General features: G+C 42.0%; 1 protein-coding gene across 1 annotated transcript; it reads left to right on the top strand.

Moving 5' to 3' along the window:
- The first annotated feature begins 5,103 nt into the window (after positions 1-5,103).
- Positions 5,104-20,018, top strand: LOC114029821 (keratin, type II cytoskeletal 72-like). Its single transcript, XM_027844479.1, has 9 exons — positions 5,104-5,667; positions 7,540-7,754; positions 10,089-10,149; positions 11,327-11,422; positions 12,470-12,634; positions 14,159-14,284; positions 16,360-16,580; positions 18,035-18,069; positions 19,368-20,018. Exons 1-9 carry the CDS (start codon positions 5,194-5,196, stop codon positions 19,550-19,552), a joined length of 1,578 nt encoding a protein of 525 aa, XP_027700280.1. The 5' UTR covers positions 5,104-5,193; the 3' UTR covers positions 19,553-20,018.
- Positions 20,019-20,867: the final 849 nt, after the last annotated feature.

Here is a 20,867-nt window from a genome sequence, read left to right as displayed (position 1 = left end):
CAGGAAGACACAATTTCAAATCTCATCTCAGACACTTACTAGCTGTGCAACTGTCATGAATGTCTCTGAGCTTCAGTTTCCTCATCTGTAAAATGAGAATAATAAAAATAACATCAATCTTACAGGCTTGTTGTATCAAATGACATAACATATTTAAAGCACTACAAACATATGAGCTAGTATTCTAGTCCTTTTGATTCTACTGCATTATAGATTTAGAGCTGGAAGGGACCTTGGGGATGATCTCATCCAATCCCTTCACTTTACAAGTGAGGAAACTGAGGCCCAGAAATGAAACCCAGTATTTTTGCCGTTAGACAAGTATCCATTCAATCAGAGGTGTGCTGGTAAAATGTTTAACAACTGACTTTCAGGGGGGAGAAAAGGTCCACATGACACACTTTTCAGTTCAATCTGCAATATTAACACTTTCTCCTTCACTTTCTCAAGTTTCGGCAAACAACAAAATAATAAATAAGTGCTAATTCATAGATCATTTGCCAATTTTTAAGGTCTAAATGCTCACAATGGAAATTTAACAATTGGTTTGTAGCACATCATGGTATGCTTTTCTGAGGAAGGGCCCATCTATTTTAGCCCACTCATTTGATTTGATATGTATGAAAGTTGATTTGAAAATAAGAATCAAGTCTTAGAGCTTAAAAAATCTAGTTTAATGAAAGCGATCAAAGAACTAGAGTTCATTCATAATCTAATTGGAGATAAAACCAGGATTAGAATGGAGGTCTCCTGCCTCCTAAATTCAGTCTGATTTCCACTACATCATGAAATTCTTTTTCCTCCTTTTTTCCTCCCATTTCTTTCCTGGACCCTCCATGTGAAAAGTGCCATCCTGGATCCTGGGCTGAGAGAGGGTGACACCATTTCTGCCCTCAGGGAGCTCCCAGGCTGAGATAAGGGGAAATGATATATACACCCAAGATGAGAATTACTAGGTTCATTACAAAGTCTAAAACCCTGTTCCAAAATGATGGAGGACAGGAAATACAGCAAACCCAATACTCTCTGCCCCTCCAGTGTGCTCTGTACCCAAGTGATGTGGCACCAGATAAGCAACTTTAATCAGTAGTGCCAGAGGCCTAACATGAGAGAATGAGTTGGGGGACAAGATTAGGGGATTGGGCAACAGTTAATACCATCCCTCCAGTGAAAGGTACCAAAGACCCCAGGTGTGGAGCCTACTGTTGTTTGGGAGAGTTCCTACCTGGACTTGATGGAAAGAACACTCACTACCTCTACTGACTGACATTCTGATGACTCCTTCAATTACAAAACTGCCACCACAAACTGATCCAGGGGCCATCTTGTTTACCTCTCTGCTTAATCTCCAAATAGTACTCTGCCCTCTGCTCTAAAGACCTGTCCTCTAGTGGCCACAGTTCAGTGTTGATTGCAGACCAGAGGGTGGCCTAGGGGCATAATAAACCTTAGTTCATGACTTAGCAGTTGGGGTGATCCAAGCTGGGATGCTGATGAAAGCTGTCCTCCAGGCCTCTCCCTTCACCCCTTACCCCTTTGATCCTCCCACTCTAGTACTTCATTTTCACCTCTAGTCTTTAGGTATTTCCCTCCAGTCACTTTTGAATTTTAAAATAAGTAGATTCTGGGAGAAGACAGGTCACCGACTCATCTATCCATTTATTCATCCTCTCTCAAAAAAGATGTTGAAAAGTTATCTCATCCATCCCCTTGTCCCTGGGCAGAACTACTAATATCCTAGACAAATGGGGCATCTCTATTGTTTTTAAAAGTTTCCAGAAAAAGTGATTCCCAAAGCATCCCTCAGAAGTTCCTTCTATTGTCTCACATACCTCAGAGATGAGTTCTTTCTTAGTCTAATCTAATTCTGTAACTGAGATCCCTTCCATGCATTTCTGTTCTAAGAAGGAAAACATGCTTAAAGTGAGGGGAAAGATGTCAAATACGTAAAAGGCTAGAATTAAGGTAGAGTTAGTTAATAAGAGCTCATATTTACATAGCATTTAAAGTTCAGAAAACACTTTCTTCATATGACCTCTGAGGCAAGTACTGAAAATATAATCATTTTCATTTTCAGGTAGGAAAACTGAGATTCTGAAGTGACTTGTCCATGCTCACATAACTCGTTGGTGTCAGAATTGGGATTCAGGCCCAGGTGTACAGATTTCTCTAAAATTCTTTCTACTATCCAACACCACTACTTAAACACTAGAAAGGACTGAGACACTCTCTTCCCAGTAGACCATAGGGGTTGTATAACTTTCACACAATCCACCCTGTCCCCTGTGGAGATAGACATACAGATTCCCTGACTCTTCAAGGGATTAGACACATGCCCCTGAAGAGGGCTAGCTATATGGACCATTTCTCTCAAAGGAAGTGAAAATACCAAGGAAGAAGATGGTTACAAAGAGCCCTGGAAGAAATAATTGGACACAGATCCTCCAAGGGGACTGAACATACAGAGACCCTCATAGACTGTCTCCTCCAAAGGTTCTGAATACATAGACTCCCCTGATAGAAGCACAGACATGAAGACATCCTTCCTTTCCTGAGAGACAGGAGGCAGGGAACTCCCCTAGGGAATTGACTACACAAACCCCAAAGAAGGACCAGATACCTGTCCCAAAGAGGAACCAGTGACAAAGAACACTCTTGGTGGGTCTGGACACATAGACCTCCCCCACAAGGACTGAACACACAGCTCATCACTTCAGAGTGGCAGTTCACGTAGATCTCTCAGAAGGGTTGGATACACAGATTTTCCCCAGGTCTCTTCTAGGAGGCGGGGCTCACATATCCCCAAGAAGAATGAGGCACAAAATCCTCCTATTCAGGACATCCCTAGAGTTTTTAATCGTCTCATCACCTTGGTACTTCCCTCTCCCTCTTCCTCCATTGCTTATCAAGATTCTAACAACTCCTTTCCTTGGTAGGTAAACAGCTTTGGCTCTGATTACACAGGGACCTTCGCTTGTGTTTGTGTATCTGTCTCAAACTAATAGTTACTGCAGGTCAGACTTTTCTCAAGGCATATTGAGAGTGACAGAACTGGAATTTGAACACAGATTTACTGACTTGTAGTCAAGTGATCTTTCCATTACACCCTGCTGCCTCTCACTAAGAATTTCAAAGCTGGAGGGGACCTCTGACATTATCTAGTCTAACTCCCTGCCTAATGTGTGAATCTCTTCTCTAACACACTGGATTTCAGTGGTTGTCCAGACTGCTAGTCATGATGGGAAATTAGTACCTTGAGAGGCAGCCTTTTCAGATGGTTCTAATGAATAGAAAATTCTTACCTTGAGTCCAAATCAACCACCTTCCAGTCTTTGGTCTAAATTCTTTCTCCTGCAGCCAAGAAGAACAATCTAACAATTTAATTTAAAATATATTTATTTAAAAAATATATTTATTAAGTGCCTACTATGTGGAAGGGCTCCTACTAGGTGCTGGAGATATAAAAGCTGAAATAAAACATTCCTATCCTCAAGGAGTTTATGCTAGTCCAAATTGTACACAGAGAAGAGATTTCATCAGAGACAGAGTTCTTTTTAGAAAGGACATGTTTACTCAGGGACTCATTAATTTTTTGAATTTATTTTTTAATGAACAAACACCTATTTTCTCTTTCTCCTCCCCCCCATAGGAAAATAAAAACCAAAACCCTTGTAAAAAATACAGTGTTTAACTGATGAGGACCATCTGCCCTTCATCTTTAAAGAGAATCTTTAGAATAACAGGCTTGTTGTAGCCAGAGGAAGCTTAGTTACAAACAAAGAACTTCTCAAGTGTAATGGGGATGGAATAGGAAAATGGGCTCTCAATTTATATGCAGGACAGCCTTCCTTTTTGTCCTAATTTTGCCTCTGCCTGACTCTAATGCTTTGCTTCCAGGTGCAAAATGGAGTCATTACAGGCTGACATTCCTATCAGATCCTAGATCCAAGATTAGTGGTGTCTAGATAGTTCCAAGTCTTGAATCATAGTTTTTGGGGACTGGAAAAGACTTTGAGGGATCATCACAGTCAATGTCCTGTCTCTGGGCACAGACTCCTATCTCTTTTATTTGTGGAACTCTTTGGGGAAGGGCATTTCCCAGCTCAGGAGCTCATAACCTGGGGTCCACAGACCTCCAAAGAGCTCATGAATAGATTTCAGGGGGAAGGTGTTGTTACACCTTTATTTTCACTAATCTCTAATTGGAATTAAGCATTTCCTTCAATTGTTAAATGAAAAACATTCATCTGAGAAGGGGTCCAAGGCTACTCCAGACTGCCAGAAGGGTCTAGGATACAAAAAAGATTAAAAATCCCTGCCCTAACATATCTCTGGAGATGTCCCACAAGCCATTTTTACCTGGCATAACCTTGCCTTACCATTTCTCTCCTTCCTCCTGCTTATCTTTTGCTCCCTCTCTAGCAATTTTCCTTTCTTCTACCTCAGGTAGTTATAATATCTTTGACCAGTTGTCCTAGGACTCTTTAAAAAAATTTTTCTCTCTCCTGGGCATGTGTCACATTTCCCCTTTGAGATTCTGAGTTTTCCAAGGAAGGACCCATGTAACTTCTTTCCCTTAGTTCATGAACCCTCAGCAACTAACACAGGAACCATGCAGGGAGTAGAAAGGGAAGAATTTTGGTCTGTATTTGTCATTAGTGGAAGGAAAGAAGGGCATTTCCTTAAATGGTTCCCAATACTACTCATTCCACTTCTGACCCAGAATTGGCCCCAACATCAACCCAACCCACAGCCCCAAACCACTGAGGGGGCGAGACAATCCAGGAGCCTACTTTAGAGATCCAGGAGTTGATAACCCCAGTAATTGGACGGCAACATGAATAGATAACCCCAAATTATTATAATGCAACATGTAAGCAAAGCAATTTCTGTGTTCTGGGTCATTTTATGGGGGATTCATCAGAGTCCGGGGCAGAAGAGACAAAAATCTATGAGGTGGGGTGACAGATAATTTGCAAAATGGAGAACCAAAGAGGTAATTTACAAAGTGGTCCAGAGTGACCTGAAAGATATTCCTGACCCATAAATTAGGCTGACTTCACTGTCTCCCATCCCAACTTTCCAGGCTATATAAGAGGAGAAGCTATCGAGGTAGATCAGCTGAGCTGCACCTCTTGGTCCCATCTCTTTGTCTCCTTGCATTGCATCTGCTGCCATCTTTGCCTGGCTGCCATGAGTCGTCAGTTCAATCACTACCCCAGTGGGGACCGCATTGGCTTCAGTGGCTGCTCAGCTATCATTTCAAGTAGACTTAGCAGCAGTTCAACCTCCTTCCGGGGTGGGGTGAAGGGAGTAGGGGCAGCAGCCTTTGGCAGCAAGAGTCTTTACAGCTTGTGTGGCAACCGTCAAATTTCTATCAGTGCCACAACAGGGGCATCCCGGACTGGGAGCTATTCTCTCGGGCATGGGGCTAGTTTTGGGGGAGGCAGGGTGAGTGGGTTTGTGGGAACAATTTTTGGAAATGCTGGACTGGGACCTGTGTGCCCATCAATCTGTCCTCCCCGAGGCATCGCTCAGGTTACCATCAACAAAAGCCTCCTGGCCCCGCTCAACGTGGAACTGGACCCTGAGATCCAGAAAGTGAGGACCCAGGAACGCGAGCAAATCAAGGCACTCAACAACAAGTTTGCCTCTTTCATTGACAAGGTGGGTTGACCTGTCTTCTCTGTATTGTCTTGAAAATCCTTCCTCCTTTCCTTAGGCAGAGCCCCATCTTGAGCACTAGTGGGCATTTGTGGGGGATTCAGAAAGAGGAGCAGCCTCCATTTCTGCCCTTGGGGAACTTATGAGAGACTATAAGATTTAGAGCTGGAAAGGACTCTAGACGTTTTATATAGTTCAACTTCCTCATTTTACAGATGAGGGAAGTGACTCATCTAAAGTCAAATAGCAGAACTGGGATTTGAGCCAGTCAATCAGTTAATAAACATTTATTAAGCACCTACTATGTGCCAGGCACTGTGCTAAGCACTGGGATACAAAGAAAGGTAAAAGGAGATTCTTGAGGGGCTCACAGTTTGATGAGAGAGACAATATGCACAAATAAGTTATATAAATGATAAATTAGAGATAAGCAGTGGAATCCAGTGGTTCTTAAACTTCAGTGGTTCTTAAACTTTTTGATCTCAAGACTCCACTACACTGCTAAAAATTGTTGAAACCTTTCCCCTTCCTCAAACACAAAGATCTTTTGCTTATGTGGGTTATATCCACAAATATTTACTAAATTAAAATTGTAAATGTATGAAAAATTTTGACCTTACAGACCCCTTTAAAGAGTTTCAGGACTTCTAGGGGCCCTTGGACCACACCTTGAAAACTGTTGCTTTAAATGATGGCTGATACTAATATGGGAATGTTTTACATGATTGTACATGCATAACCTTATATCTGATTGCTTACCACCCCAGGGAGGAGGGAGGGGCGGAATAGAATTTGGAACTCAAAACTGTAAAAAAGAAGTTTAAAAATTGTTTTAACATGTAATTGGGGAAAAATAAAATATACAACTAAAAAAAAAGTTCAGTGAAAAAAAAATAAATGATGCCCAATGTATCCAGACACACAAAAATAGAGACAGAAGCAGTTATACATAGCTCTAGAAATCAGAATTGGGAGAATGGAGAAGAATTTGGTGGGGACATTGAAACATTGTGAGGGAATTAATCTAGGAAGGCTTCCTAGCAGACGTCAAGGAGGAGGGGAGTATGGTGCAGGGTTACTTTGTATTGGAAAACATGGCAGGAAAGGGGGGCTGGCCCACTGAAGTCTAAAAAGTGAGAGAGGAATTTTGGGAAAAGAACAGAGAACAGATTTTTCTGGCTAGAGCCTGAACTGTGGAGTCACAGAAAAATTGGGAAATATAAAATAGGAGAATAGCAGAAGGGAGAGTTAATGGAATGGGGGAAGAACTACACAGCCAGAGTGAAAACTGAGAAAATTGCCCACATAATTAATCTCCTTGAAGGCAGTGACTCAATTTTTCTATCCTCTTTAGATTTTTAAAACAATTTATTTAAAACTATTCTTTTCAATGAATAAGCATTTATTTTTTCTCTCCCATCTCTTATCCTCCTTCCCACTGAGGAAAAAATACAAAACCATGGTAATAAATATACACAAATTCCCACATTGGCCATATCCAAAACTATTTGTCTAATTCTGTATATTGATTCTATCATCTCTGTCAGGAAGTGAGTAGCATGCTTCCCCATCCCACCTCTGTAAGGAGGGAAACCATTAATTTTCTGAATCCCATTCCCCTATTTCCTCCAGGCTTACTACATGATTTATTTTGGACGAGTTTTTTTCCTCCTTGATGGCCACAACAACCATAGTTAGTCTCTAATTAGCAATGGCTATGGTCTTCACCACTTGACTGACTTCTAGCTTTCCTCCCTAACCTAGAAGAAGTAAAAGAATTATAGTATCACTCTAGTGTTCTCAGAGCTAGAAAGTACCTCAGAAGTCATCTAACCCAAGTCTGGGGTTCTAATTGTCAACTATGTGGGGTTCTAGGTGTGTTTTCTGGAGCAACAAAACCAGGTGCTGGAGACCAAGTGGAACCTACTGCAGCAGCTGGACCTGAGCAACTGCAAAAGGAATCTAGAGCCCATTTACGAAAGCTATGTCAGCACACTTCGTAGGCAGGTGGAGACCCTGTCAGGGGATAGGGTGAGACTGGACTCTGACCTGAGGAACATGCAGGATTTGGTGGAGGACTTCAAGAAGAGGTAAGAATAGCAAGTTGTACAGAATCTGTTTTCAGTTTCATGTGCAATCATCTTTTTTTTTATTCTACTATGTTATGGAAATGCTTGTTTTATTTCATAAATTAAAAACAAAGTAAATAAAACTTTAAAAAAGAAGAGGTAAGCAGAGAAGAAGGCAGATATGGATTTTATTTGTGGAAAATGAAGCTTTCGGCTCTTTCCCCACATTTAAGGATTTCATGCTAATATTAATCCTTTGTTGACACTGCCATCATCTCTTCTCTTCCTTTCTCCAGTCTCTCTAGTCTTTCAGAGAATGTGTAAATCAGATAGATTAAAAGGGAGGGGAGGGAGGGAGAGACAGAGAGACATAGAGACAGAGAGAAATAGAGAGACACAGAGAGAGAGAGGAAAGGGAGAAAGAGAGAGAGAGAGAGACAGACAGACAGAGGCAGAGAGAGACAGAGACAGAGAGACAGACACGTACACAGACAGACAGAAAGAGACAGAAAGACAGGGGAAAGACAGAGAGAAACAGAAAGAAACAGAGAGTCAGAAAAATAAAAATTTAGTGGGAGAGAGAGAGAGAGAGAGAGAGAGAGAGAGAGAGAGAGAGAGAGAGAAAGAGAGTAGTTTTGCTCAGGCTATTACTTTTCTTTTCTTTTCTTGTCTTTTCTTTTTTTGGGCTGTTGTTCTTAGAAATGATGTTGTTTGTTCCTAGCACAAAGGTGGTGGTAGAGTAGGCCTAGATTTGGACCTGGAGATTTTCTGGCTCCTTGTGCATTACAATTTCTTGGGCAGTTTTATCATGTGCTTCCCACAATTTCTGTATCAACACCAAAATTCATTTGTAGCAGAAATCTTTTTGGATAAACCCACTATTTATAATATAATTAATAAACAGCTCAGCACCAAAACCAGGAAGACGGGATCAAATCGTGCCTCTGACACATAGTTGCTGTGTAACTGGCCTTGGGAAAGTGGCTTAACCTACACAATTCTCAAAGTTGCAGGCCAACCTGCATTGGCAGAGGGAGTCTCCTCACTGAGTTCTCTATACCAATGAAATTAAAAGTTCAGTCCTTACTATTCATGAACACTTGTCTGTACTTTTGGTCCCCCTCATTGGTGTGGAGAATTGAGAGGCATCTTAATTTGGAAGTGTGCTGTTTCTTCCATTAAGCTGAACCAGTAATTAGAAGACCAGTTTTCAGGGTGCCATGCCCCTAAGCATAACTTCTATGGCCCAGGGCTTCTAGGAATTGGAGGCTTCTGAGATTTTGGGCAATTTATAAGCAATAAAAGGGAGCCTCCTCCATTCAGTGCCACCTTGTCCCTTCCCATTTGGGTGATTTCTAAGTGCACAGCTGCCTTTTTCCCAGAAACTGGACATAGAAACAAAGGGAAGAAAGAGACTCATTCCCTGAACTTAGGGAGTGGAGGTCTCATTGTTTGTATGGTTGGTTTTGGTGGGTGAGTGGGAGAAATGGGGCATATACCAAGACTTAAAACTGATTAGAAACAACATATAAAGCCATGCAAAGGAACAGAGGGCAAGCTGATCACTCCAGTGGGGAGGGGATGTGGAGGAAAGAAGGCAATCAGAGTCACATGTAGTTTTGTGATGGGGTATATTTTAGTAATTAATTCAGAATACTGAAGCTGAAGCTTAAATACTTGGGCCACATAATGAGAAGATGAGACTCACTGGAGAAGACCCTGATGTTTGGAAAGATTGAAGGCAAAAGGAGAAGGGGATACCAGAGGATGAGATGGACAGATAGATAGCATCATGGAAACAACAAATATGAGCTTGGACAGACATGGGGAGATTGTGGAGGATAGAGGAGCCTGGCATATTATGTTCCACAGTGTCAGGAAGACTCAGACACAACTGAACAAATGAACAATAATGAATATTTTAGTAGCAAGTTCTGCACTATGAAGTCAGGAGAGACCTGGATCTGAGTGTCAGCTGTTTCATTTACTAGTTGTGACCTTGGACAAGTCCCTTTATTTCTCTAAGTCTGTTTCCTCATCTATAAAATGCTGATGATAATACATACTTGTCTTGCATACTTTAAAGGGTTGTTATACAATTATTAAATGATATCTGACGAGGTAAAATTTTGTAACTTATTAACTACTATGTAAATATAGTCATTATTTTGAACAAAATTGGGAAGGAGTAGAGGAACTTTCATTGGAGAAGACTATATGTGCATCACAGAGGTGAAGCCTCCTTTATCCCCACTGGACATTAACCCCAATGTCATCAAAGTTTAGAGCCTGCTTAGGTGTCTTTATCTTCTTAATGAATCTAATTTTCATTCCCTTTTCTTTATTCCCATGTAGGTATGAGGTGGAAATTAATAAACGAACAGTGGCTGAGAATGAGTTTGTGGTGCTCAAGAAGGTGAGACAGCAACTGCTGGGGGTGGAAGAAGAGAAACAAAGTGGGAGTAGTCCTGGGTGGGCCCAAAGAGCTTATTGACCCCTGGCCTCGTCACTCCAGGCAAGAGGTAAAATCTGGTGGTTTTGTGGGAAGGGATAGCAGGCCCTAATGTGGCGCTTTAAGGTTCTTGAAGCTCTTTACCTGTGCTATCTCACTTGATCCTCACAAAAACTTTGGGAAGTGAATGCTATTGTTCTCCCCATTTTACAGAAGAGGAAATAGGTCGAGAGAATGTAAATCACTTGCCCAGCTAGTGAACAGCTGAGAAAGGATTTGGGTCATTTTATCCCTTGGACCCTGATTGACATTTTGGCCAAGTATTTCACAAGTCCATTACTCCCAAGTATTTTGTTTTGAGTTAATTGTCTTGAGTTAAATTGACTCAAAAAGCATGTACTAATTATGTGTCCAACTCCATATTAAGTTCTGGTAATCAAAATATAAGCAGAAAGATAATCCTGCCTTCAAAGGGCGTACATTCTAATGGCGTGTGTGTGTGTGTGTGTGTGTGTGTGTGTGTGTGAACACAACACATAAAAGAGAGCTGGAAAGAAGAGATGAAGTTACTAGAGGCATTGTAGGGGAAGTTGAGAGGAATGGAGACATAGTTGACTTGGGCACCCTCCCTCAAATGGTGGTTCTGGGAGGAAGAAGCCAATCAGAAGAAGTCAGTGGTGTGGAGAGTGCTTTCAATGTGTGAAGTATAGGAGAGGAGTGATCTTCCAGGGTATAGAGGTTTCTATAGAATGGTGGAAAAAGTTCAGAATCAGGAATATGGCTTGGAAAGGAATAAATTCTTGACATGTTGTTTGGAAGAAATCAAGATAAAAATTCACTGGTTTGAAATTCAGATGTTTGATTGACCATGTACTTTGGGCACACCTGGATCCTGTGCAGGCTTTCGGTCCTCTGAGCTCCTGGGTCTTCTTCCCATTAAGCATGGGGAAGGTGAGGGCAAAGTACGGAGATATCCTGCTTGCAGAAGAGCCAGGTTTTGGAGGTAGACATCGCTACCATGTGATGTTGAAGTTATGGCTCCAGCAGAATACTGCCCCTGCATCCTGGAGCAGTTGGATCAGGGGCAAAGGGGTGAACATGAAGGAAGAGATTACACCTCCCTGGGTTATTGCTTCTACAGGATGTGGATGCAGCCTACATGAACAAAATAGAGCTCCAGGCCAAGGTGGACGCTGCAACCGATGAGATCAAATTCCTCAAATGCCTATATGAAGGGGTAAGCATCATCTCCCATCCTTTCCCTCATACAAGTATAACATGCAGACCAGTGACCCCATAGATGCCATCTGTCTCCTTGCTCAAGATCTAGAGGACTGGTATTCGGTGAGGGGGGCCAGGAAGCAGATACCATGGTAAGGGAGTTAGTTGGAAGGAGTGAGGAGAAGATGGGCTGGTAAATGTAGTTACTTATTTGCAAGGCTTTTGTTAAGGAAGACAATTCATATCAACAGCAGAAATATTAAGAATACTCTCAGGTACTGGAGAGAGTGCAGAACGGGGTGAGGAACAGTCAAAAGGGAATGACGCATATGCTTTCTGACCTGCAGTAACTATTAGTTTGAGACAGACATACAAACACAAGCAGACATAAGTACATGACATATGGACAGCAAAGTCTTGAACAATTAGAGCTGAAAGGAACTTTGGAAATCATTTAAATTAAAAGAGAAATTTTAAAAAATCACTAAGATTTTACTATGTGCCTGGCATTGTGCTTAGGACTGGGTTTACAAAGAGAGATAAAAATAGCCCCTGTCCTCAGTGCAGTTTTACAGATGAGGAAACTGAGTTTTTAAGAAATAAAAGTAACTGCAATCACATCTAATAAGTGGCAGAGCTGAGACTAAAACTCAGGTCTTCTGACTCTTGGTCAACTGCTATTCCTCCTGCACCACTCTTGGGTCCTTAAAGTGAGACCAAGGAATGTTGCTGGAGCCAGCTTGAACTGATTCTCAAGAGCTGATTGTTAAATTTTCAGGGTGAAAACTCAGAACAGGCAAAGGTTATAAGGGCTTGACTGATTGCTTTGTGGATTGTCTAGATTTAAGAAAGTGATAGAGAAAATGTTAATGAGGCAAGTTAAACTTAAAAGTGTACTGTATTGTAAGTACATTTCTTTTTCCAGAGAGCTGATTATTGAGCATTTCCTAGCACACCCTTAGTATTTGCATTATTCAAGGCATAAGTGCCCCAGGGGTATTGAAGAGGTTATTTAGGAAAAGAGAGATACTCTTAAATTCACTGTTGCCTATCCGTTGCCTAGGAGATTGCCCAGATCCAGTCCCACGTCAGTGACACATCCGTCATCCTCTCCATGGACAATAATCGAGACCTGGACCTGGACAGTATCATTGATGATATCAAAACCCAGTATGAAGAGACCGCCATGAGAAGCAAGACTGAGGCTGAGGCCCTCTATCACAGCAAGGTAGAGGATTCTAAAGATTTTCTCACCAATTATCTCACACGATCCTTTGAACGACCCTCTGAGATAGGCATTATCCCCATTTAATACACGAGGAAATTGAGGATCAGAGAAATTAAAAGCCTGGCCCAAAGTCACACAGCTAGTACATGACAAAGCTAGGACTCAGGTCTTATTCTTTCCACTACAGTATGATGCTGAGGGTGGGCCATAGCTACTTAACCTGGTTCTCCCATTAGAAAACATTTCTCTCACAGGCATGGTGGGCTCAGATGGAATTTTTAATACTGGACTTGAGCACTGAAGTTAGGCCCTCTACCTCTGTTATTTAGTTCACCTGTATTCCAGCTTGGCTTGACTCTACAGGTTACCCAGGCTTTTAACATTACTTTGCCTTATGTTTCTCATCTACTTTGGAGCTACTTTCTAAGTCCCTGGGGCTAGGAAAGGGAGAGGAGAAGAAACTCAAATTCCACCAAAGTTCTCTTAATGTATTTTTTCCCTCTTGGAAGTAATAGTGTAAATACTTCCTGATGACTGTGAATGATGACTGAAGGCATTTGTATTCCCTGGAAGCCATTGAGAATCAGAGCAGAACAAGGATTTTCCTACTTGGGATCAGATTCATGGATCCAGTCAACAAATACATATGAAAGGATAAAGAGATGGTGCCTTGAAGTCTTTTCTGCTTCCACAATATGAGTATCTATCTTGGTATGGGTATGGACAAAGGAAACTTGGTTTATTTAGGCCAATTAAACATCCCTGTTGAAAAAAAAAAACATTCTGATCCTATTTGGTTTTCTTGGGATGATTTCCTGATTTTCTAAATCATTTTGCATGTTATTTTGATAAGGAAGGCAGAACAACTGAGTTGTGGGCAGAAAGACAGTGATTACTGTACTGCTAATAACCCTAACATGGGCACTGATCTTTCTCCCACCATGAGGATGCCTTTAGGTAGCATATAAAAAGCATGTAGGGCTCCAGGGCTGCTATTCCTAAAATGACTCTTATAGATTGTGAAAATAGAACTGAGGATGTTGAAAGGTGGGAGAGTAAGGGAGCCATTTTTTTTTAATGGCAAAGGAGTGTGGCTCTGGGGAGTCTGGTAATGCAGGTGTCTTCTTCTATGTGCTTGGGTTTGTGTTTCTCTGAGTAAAGTCTTGGACATTGGACTGGGCTGTAATTGGCCTGAGTTCTTTGAAACAGAGAACACCAAAGAACTGAGAAATGATGACCCTTTGTCAGGGTCAGTGAGAGCCATGCTTGTGACAATACTTCATGGTCCTTCCTTATTCTTTTGGACATACTTGGTCACAGACTCTTACAATTACTGTCCTTGAGACCTTGATGATACTATGTTTGTGTCAATATTGTATGAACATGTGAGAGAGACCAAATTGTCCGGTTGAATAAATAAATCTATAAATATAAATCTATACAAATACAAATCTATAAATAAATAAACCTATAAATAAATCCTCAATCTCTTCCCTGTTATTTGTCCTTGCTGCTCACCCTCAGATTCAAGAGCTACAAGTCACAGCTGGCCGGCAGGGTGATGACCTTAAACTTACCAAGGCTGAGATCTCAGAACTTAATCGACTGATCCAGAGACTTCGTTCAGAGATTGGGAGTGTGAAGAAACAGGTGAGTCATGCCAATAAATCAATCAGTGAGTATTTGTTGAGTATCTATTACGTGCTTAGCATAACCCAAGATGTTGTGGAAGATAGATGGTCCTTGCCTTTAAGAAATGTGCAGTCAATTTGGAGACACTGGTCTGCATGATGACTAACTTAAGACAGCATATAATTAACTGCTAAACCATGTGGCGTGATAAATGTTGTAGGAGACTGGGGAGAAGGGAGATCAAAGGGTCTCATAGCATAGGCTTAGAAGACTTCATTGCAAATGAAGTACTAGAATTGAGCCTTAAAGGACTGAAGACTTTTCCAGGCAAATGGAACAAGATGAGTAAAAGCACAAAAATGGGAAAGGTAAGGAGATGAATCTGATTGGACAAATGATGTGCATTGGGGAGTACCAAGAAATAAGATTAAATCAGTAGGGTAAGAGAGGGGGTTGGACTTGATGGTCTCTGGGATCTTTCCAGACCTTCATCTGTGATCCTATGCTATATCACAGACTGGCATGGGGGTCACTCTGTCTTTTGCTTTCTGGTGACCAGGGACCACATTTGCATATCTCCATGAGCTTGGAGAATTGATGTTGCTATTCCACTTGGATGCTTGCTGCACCCTTGTCTGGAAGCAGCAGGCCAAACTATCAGTCTGTAGAGGTAGGCTTCTGCTAAAGGCTCTTCTGAACTCATATTCCTTGCCCTATTCCACCTAGGCTCTCAGCTCTTCTCCCCTCCCAACTCCTACCTCAATTGAACTGCCTACTCTTTCAGCCTCTAAAGAGTGAGTAGGGCCAAAATAGTCAGGGAAAGAAGGCTGGAACTAACCAGTGGATAATCCATACATGGAAAATGAAGAGCTGACAGTGTTTTTTCAAGACTAAAGAATCACATAGATGCAAAAAATGCGAAAGACCCTTTAAACAATCATGAACACTAGATTATGATGTTTAATTGATGAAATGATAGGTTTTTGTAATGAGGAAAGGATATCAAACAGAAATTAACTTGTTGTGATCAAAATTAGATGTTATTATTATTCAGAATACATGAGAAAATAATTTTGCCATGTTCCCATAGCCTCCCCCACCCTATATTCTCCTGAGTCTATTTGTATAAATATAGGTTTAGACAAACCTGGGATACAGGCAGAAGTATTGACTTTGGAGATCTCTAAGTATTAATATTGGTCCTCATGGTATCTGAATAAATGAGAATCTGAACTGGAATTCTGTTAAATTCAACTTGCATTTATTAAGTGCCTATCATGAACACATTGTGCTGGTATAGAAATAAAAGCAAAGGTCCTCAAGAAACTTAGATTCTATTGGAGGGACATTTAAATATAAAATATACACTGACTAACATCTCTGGGGAGAGTATAGATATAATAAGAAGGGTTCTTTGTAACAATATAATGGGATACCCTGCTTTGACTGTCCTGCCCATGGAAGCTTGACCCTTCCTGGCTCACATTTAGATTATTGGATAGAGTAGGTTTGGGGCTGATGTGGATGGGTATGAGAGAGTGGGGAGTAATGGTCAGGTAAGGGAGCTTTAGCCTAGATTATGAGTGGAAACACAAAGATTATGAGTGGAGCCATGGGAAAGTAGACTGTCATGTCCTTCATATGGCAATAGTAATGTCAATGTTATTAATAATTTCCTAGCAAGAGGTAGAAATGTGGGAGTTGGGGGGTGTTGGGGAAAGGGGCAATATTACAAAGTAGCAGGGCACATGGCAGGAGGTGATGGAGTCCTCAGGACTAGAAAGATTATAGAAGGATAAAGAATGTGTGAAGTTCTTATTTTCCAAGCCTTAGCCAGGTTGGTTCCAATCTAGGGTTCCCTCCAATGTTGGGTAGATTATTATCCCAAAGGTGTGGAAATCTGAAGCTCAGATGTATATGACCTTGGACAAGTCTCTTAACTTCCTTAGACCTTAGTTTCCTCATTGGTAAAATGAGTCTGCTGAACCAGATGATTTCTAAGGTGCTTTCCAATTCTAAATCTATGATCCTGTAACATCAAGACTTTCTATGTAATCAAAAATACTTTAGAACTTATGTCCTTCACCCCACAGTGTGCCAACTTGGAGACAGCTATCGCAGATGCTGAGCAGCGGGGTGACTGCTCTCTGAAAGATGCTCGGGCCAAGCTGGATGAGTTGGAGGGTGCCCTACATTGTGCCAAGGAGGAGTTGGCGCGCCTGTTGCTGGACTACCAGGAGCTGACTAGTGTCAAACTGGCCCTGGACATGGAGATTGCCACCTACAGGAAGTTACTGGAAGGCGAGGAGTGCAGGTGAGGAGAAGGGGAGAGTAACGTTGCTTTTGAACAAGCTGGTGATTGGTCAGGTTCTACATCAAGACAGTAAAACAAGTGTTTATTTATAAGTAAATCAACAAATATTTTAAAGCATCTACTATTTGTTGGGTACTGGGCTAGGTGCTGGGTTTCCAAAGATAAAAATGAAATAGGTCCTGCTCACAAGGAACTTACATTCTATAGGAGACAACATGTGCATATATTTAAGTGTATATGAAATATAATTTGGGGAAGGAGAGGAACTAGTAGCTGGGGGATAGGAAGGGGTGTTTGAGCTGAGCTTTGAAGGAAACTAGGCATTCTAAGAGGCAGAGGGGAGGAGGGAAGGCATTCTAGGTGTAAGGGACAGACTAGGGGTGGGGAACTTGCGCCCTTGAGGTCACTTGTGGCCCTCTAGGTCCTCAAGTGTGGACCTCTGACTGAATCTAAACTTCCCAAAACAAATCCCCTTAATAAAAGGCTCAGAGAAAGGAGATGAAATGTTGTATGTGAAGAACAGTGAGAAGGCTAGTTTGGCTGGACTAATGTGGGAAAATATATGACAAGTCTGGGAAGGTAGATTGGAGCATCTATTATGTGCCAATCAACCAATCAATCAGAATTTATTGGCACGTCTATTATGTGCCAGGCACTGAGAATACAAAAAGAGGCAAAAAACCTGGTCCTCTTACATTCTATCAGTGAAAACATGTACACAGATAAATAAATGTGAAATACATAAAAATGAAATACAAAGTAATTTTGGGGTGGGAGGGATTAGGAATGACCTTGTATGGAAGGTGACACTCAAATTGAGCATTGAATGGAGCTTAGAGGGAGAATGAACTTCAGCTAGGAAAGAACTTTAGGGGTCATTTGGTTCAATTTTCTTATTTTACAGATAGAGAAACTGAGACAATCAAATGACTTACCTAAGGTCATCTAGTTAGTAAGTGGCAAAGAGTCAGTCCTAGAACTCAGATCTCCTAACTCTAAATCCAGAGTTCTACCCACTGACTCATTTCCCCAAGAATGGTGAAGAGGGAGGGGTGAGGGGAATTTTCATAGTTTTAGAGCTGGATGGGACACTCAGAGTTCATCAGTCTAACCTTTTTCATTTCATAGAAGAAGAGACAGAGACAGAGACTGAGAGAGCTTAATTGACTCCCACAGTCTACCACACAGACCTGAGCAGTGAGGTTGGGAATCTGAAACCAGGTCCAATATTCTTTTCCGCTGTCCCATACTGATCCCTAAATGCCACACTATACCCCTCTATGGAGGATATTGTGATGTAGGAAATGGCAGCTGAGGATTTAACCTGACCTGGGAATAGTTTATATAAATTGTCTTAGCATTCCCTCCTTGCAACTGCATAATTGAGAGTAAAGTGCATTGGGCTAGTTAGAATAACTGCCATTGGTTACTTTGTTGTGTTTCACCCTCTGCAGGATGTCTGGCGAGTATCCAAATTCTGTGAGCATCTGTAAGTACATGCACACCTCAGCCCTCTTCTTGATAACTCTCTTTTATCCAGTCATTTCAAGGGCAAGCCAGGGGATCAGGATACTTGGAGGAGCAGGAGAGGCAAAAGTCCAAAGAGCAACGTAGACCTCTCTTGGGTTTGGGCGGTAATCAAGGAGGGAATCAATGGAAGGAACACTTCTAAAATGTCAGAATGGCAGAATCTCAGAGGTGGAAGGGACATCAGAAGGATCTAGTTCAGCCCCTACCCAAACAAGAATCCCCTTTATGGTATATCTGACAAAGGATCCTCCAGCCTTTGGTGGAAGGTCTCAAGAGGACCACACATTGTCAGAGCTGGATGGGGTTTTTAGATAAAGGTTGTGAGTGCAGCCTTCTTATTTGTGGAGGAGGGAACCTAGGACCAGAGAGGGGAAGTAAATTTTCCAAGGTCACACAGTGAGTGGCCAATCCAGGGGAAGGACATAGGTCTTCAGACTCATAGTCCAGGGCTTTCCCATTATATTGTTTTCCTCCTCCTTCCTTCTCACTTCCTTCCCTCCCTCTTTCCTCCCTCCCTCCCTCCTTTCCTCTCCTTCCTTCTTTCTCCTTTCCTTCCTTTTTTCTTCCTTCCCTCCTTCCTTTTTCTTTCTTGCTTTCTCCTTTCCTCCTTCCCTCCTTCCTTCCTTTCCTCCCTCTCTTCTTTCTTTCTTTCCTTCATGTTCTCTAGATTCTTTTTTCACTTTTAAAATTCTGAACTTAAAAAAGCCACTAAGTATTTTCATAATTGAACAGAGAGAGTCGTACATGAAAGTGTTAATCTCTTTTCTATACAGCTTGCTTTTCTTTTAAAACATATCATATTTTATTTTCATATCTTAATGCTACTTTCAAAGCTGTCCTATTTGTGATTCCTTCTAGCCTTCTTTCTGTTCTCATAGGGTATTTCAAAAACATTTCAGTCATCTTTTCTTTCTCTTCTTTTAAAAATGAAAAACAAAACTATTCAGAGCCTCTCTTTCCTTCCCTTCTCCACTCCACCCCTACTTAAGGAAAAAACCCAAACAAAAAACCTTTATATAAAATATGCATCGTTCAGCAAATCAAATTCCCACATTGGTCATGTCTGGAAATCGCTGTCATATTCTGCATCTCGAGTCTATCGCTTGTGTGTCAGGAGAGGGGTAGCATACCTCATCCTTGTGAACCCTTTGGAATCACGGTTCATCCATCAGAGCTTTTTGCTGCTGTTGTATATGCTGTTCTTCTGGTTCTGCTCCCTTTGCCTTGCATCAGTTCGATATGTGTATTATTTCACAGCGGTCATCAGCAGCACCAACACCAGACCAGGAGGCACTGGCTTCAGTGTGGGCTTCGGAACCTCGAGCACTTACAGCTATAAGCCGGGAGCCACCGACATCAAAACCAAGGGCAGCTGTGGAGGCAACTACAAGGAGCCCGTGACCAAAGGCGGCAGCTCTCCAGCCAAGAAGGGCTTCAGATAAAGGTTGAGCAGCCAAGTCCTCCCAGTCGAGAATATGTGCAAGGAATCTTTGAGCCCCTGCTGCTACCCAGCGACCCCCTGTTCAGCTCTCAAGGCAAGACGCTCTCTTTGCTCTCTAAAAGCCTGATTGGTTCCCTCTCCTACTATCTTCAGTATCTTCTGCAAAGGGGATCCAGACCAGCCTAGCTACGGACTCTGATAACTGCTCCTCTGTGGGCAGCCTTCACAGGGCCACAAACCCAGTAATGGCTGGCATCTCTACATAAATTTAATGCTTGCAAATCACTTTACAGACGTTATTTCATTTGAACCTCACAACACCCTTATGAGGTAGACACTATATACTATCCTATTATACTATAGAATACTGTAGGTATTCTCATCCTCATTCTACAGCTGAGGAAACTGAGGCTCAGAGAAGTCATCTGATCCTCACAACCCTGAGAAGTAGGGGCTATGGTGATCCCCATTTTACAGATGAAGAAACTTAGGCTGAGGGGGGTTAAGTGACTTGCTCCCCCAGGATTACACAGCTAGCATCTTTGAGTTCAGGTTATCCAGACTCCAATCCAGCACTACTTATCTACTGCAGCTAAGGGGCAAGGGCACAACCTGAACCCTGTCTAGTATCCCATTTGTTACACTATGCTGCCTCTCAAGATGCAAATGGTTTACATATTCTGGATGCTTCCAACCTCCGCCAGCCATTGTATCCCCTGATACCTCACTCCCCAGTTCCAATCTCCATACATATGCAACTGCCGGCTTTAGATTGCCAGAGAAAACTCTTGCCTTGGGCTGTCCATATGCTTGTCCTGATGCTGTCTGCTGTCTAGTTATGGCTGATCATTGTCAGTTTTCTGCTGCCTCCTAAATAAATGTCACACGCTATTTTGTTGATCTCTGTGGTATCTGTTGCCCAAAATACTCCAAGGGAAGAACTACGTCTCAGTGGGTGCCGTGTCAACAGCTCCAGAGAATTGCTCCAAGCGTAATCTAGTACCTGCTTGCCTCTGGTCCCTACCATCTGCTTCTGGATGGGCAGCCACTGAATGGACACAGATCATAACTATTAATTAACATCTCTCTCAATTTCTCTTGCTTTAAGACTTGAGATTTCTGCAATATATATTTTCCCACCACAGCGCAGATGACAGCCCCTCTGCGCCAGGTTAGACAGTCTGTAAGTTTCATCATCCTGTAGGTATCCTGTGGTGGATACTTTCCATACTTAGCTAGGCTGATGCTTGGAGAATACACACACACACACACACACACACACACACACACACACACACACACACACACACACACAC

The sequence above is a fragment of the Vombatus ursinus genome, unplaced genomic scaffold (assembly GCF_900497805.2).
Source record: "Vombatus ursinus unplaced genomic scaffold, bare-nosed wombat genome assembly UNPS02014941.1, whole genome shotgun sequence".
NCBI classification, from domain to species: Eukaryota; Metazoa; Chordata; class Mammalia; order Diprotodontia; family Vombatidae; genus Vombatus; species Vombatus ursinus.
This window is presented reverse-complemented; position numbering and strand designations above follow the sequence as displayed.

Bases quoted from the DNA above. Each gene is read 5' to 3' on its own strand.
- LOC114029821 (XM_027844479.1), top strand. From the start codon at position 5,194: ATGAGTCGTCAGTTCAATCACTACCCCAGTGGGGACCGCATTGGCTTC. The intron at 11,423-12,469 runs GTAAGCATCATC...TCCGTTGCCTAG, and splicing joins TCAAATGCCTATATGAAGGG to GAGATTGCCCAGATCCAGTC. The intron at 18,070-19,367 runs GTAAGTACATGC...ATTATTTCACAG, and splicing joins TCCAAATTCTGTGAGCATCT to CGGTCATCAGCAGCACCAAC.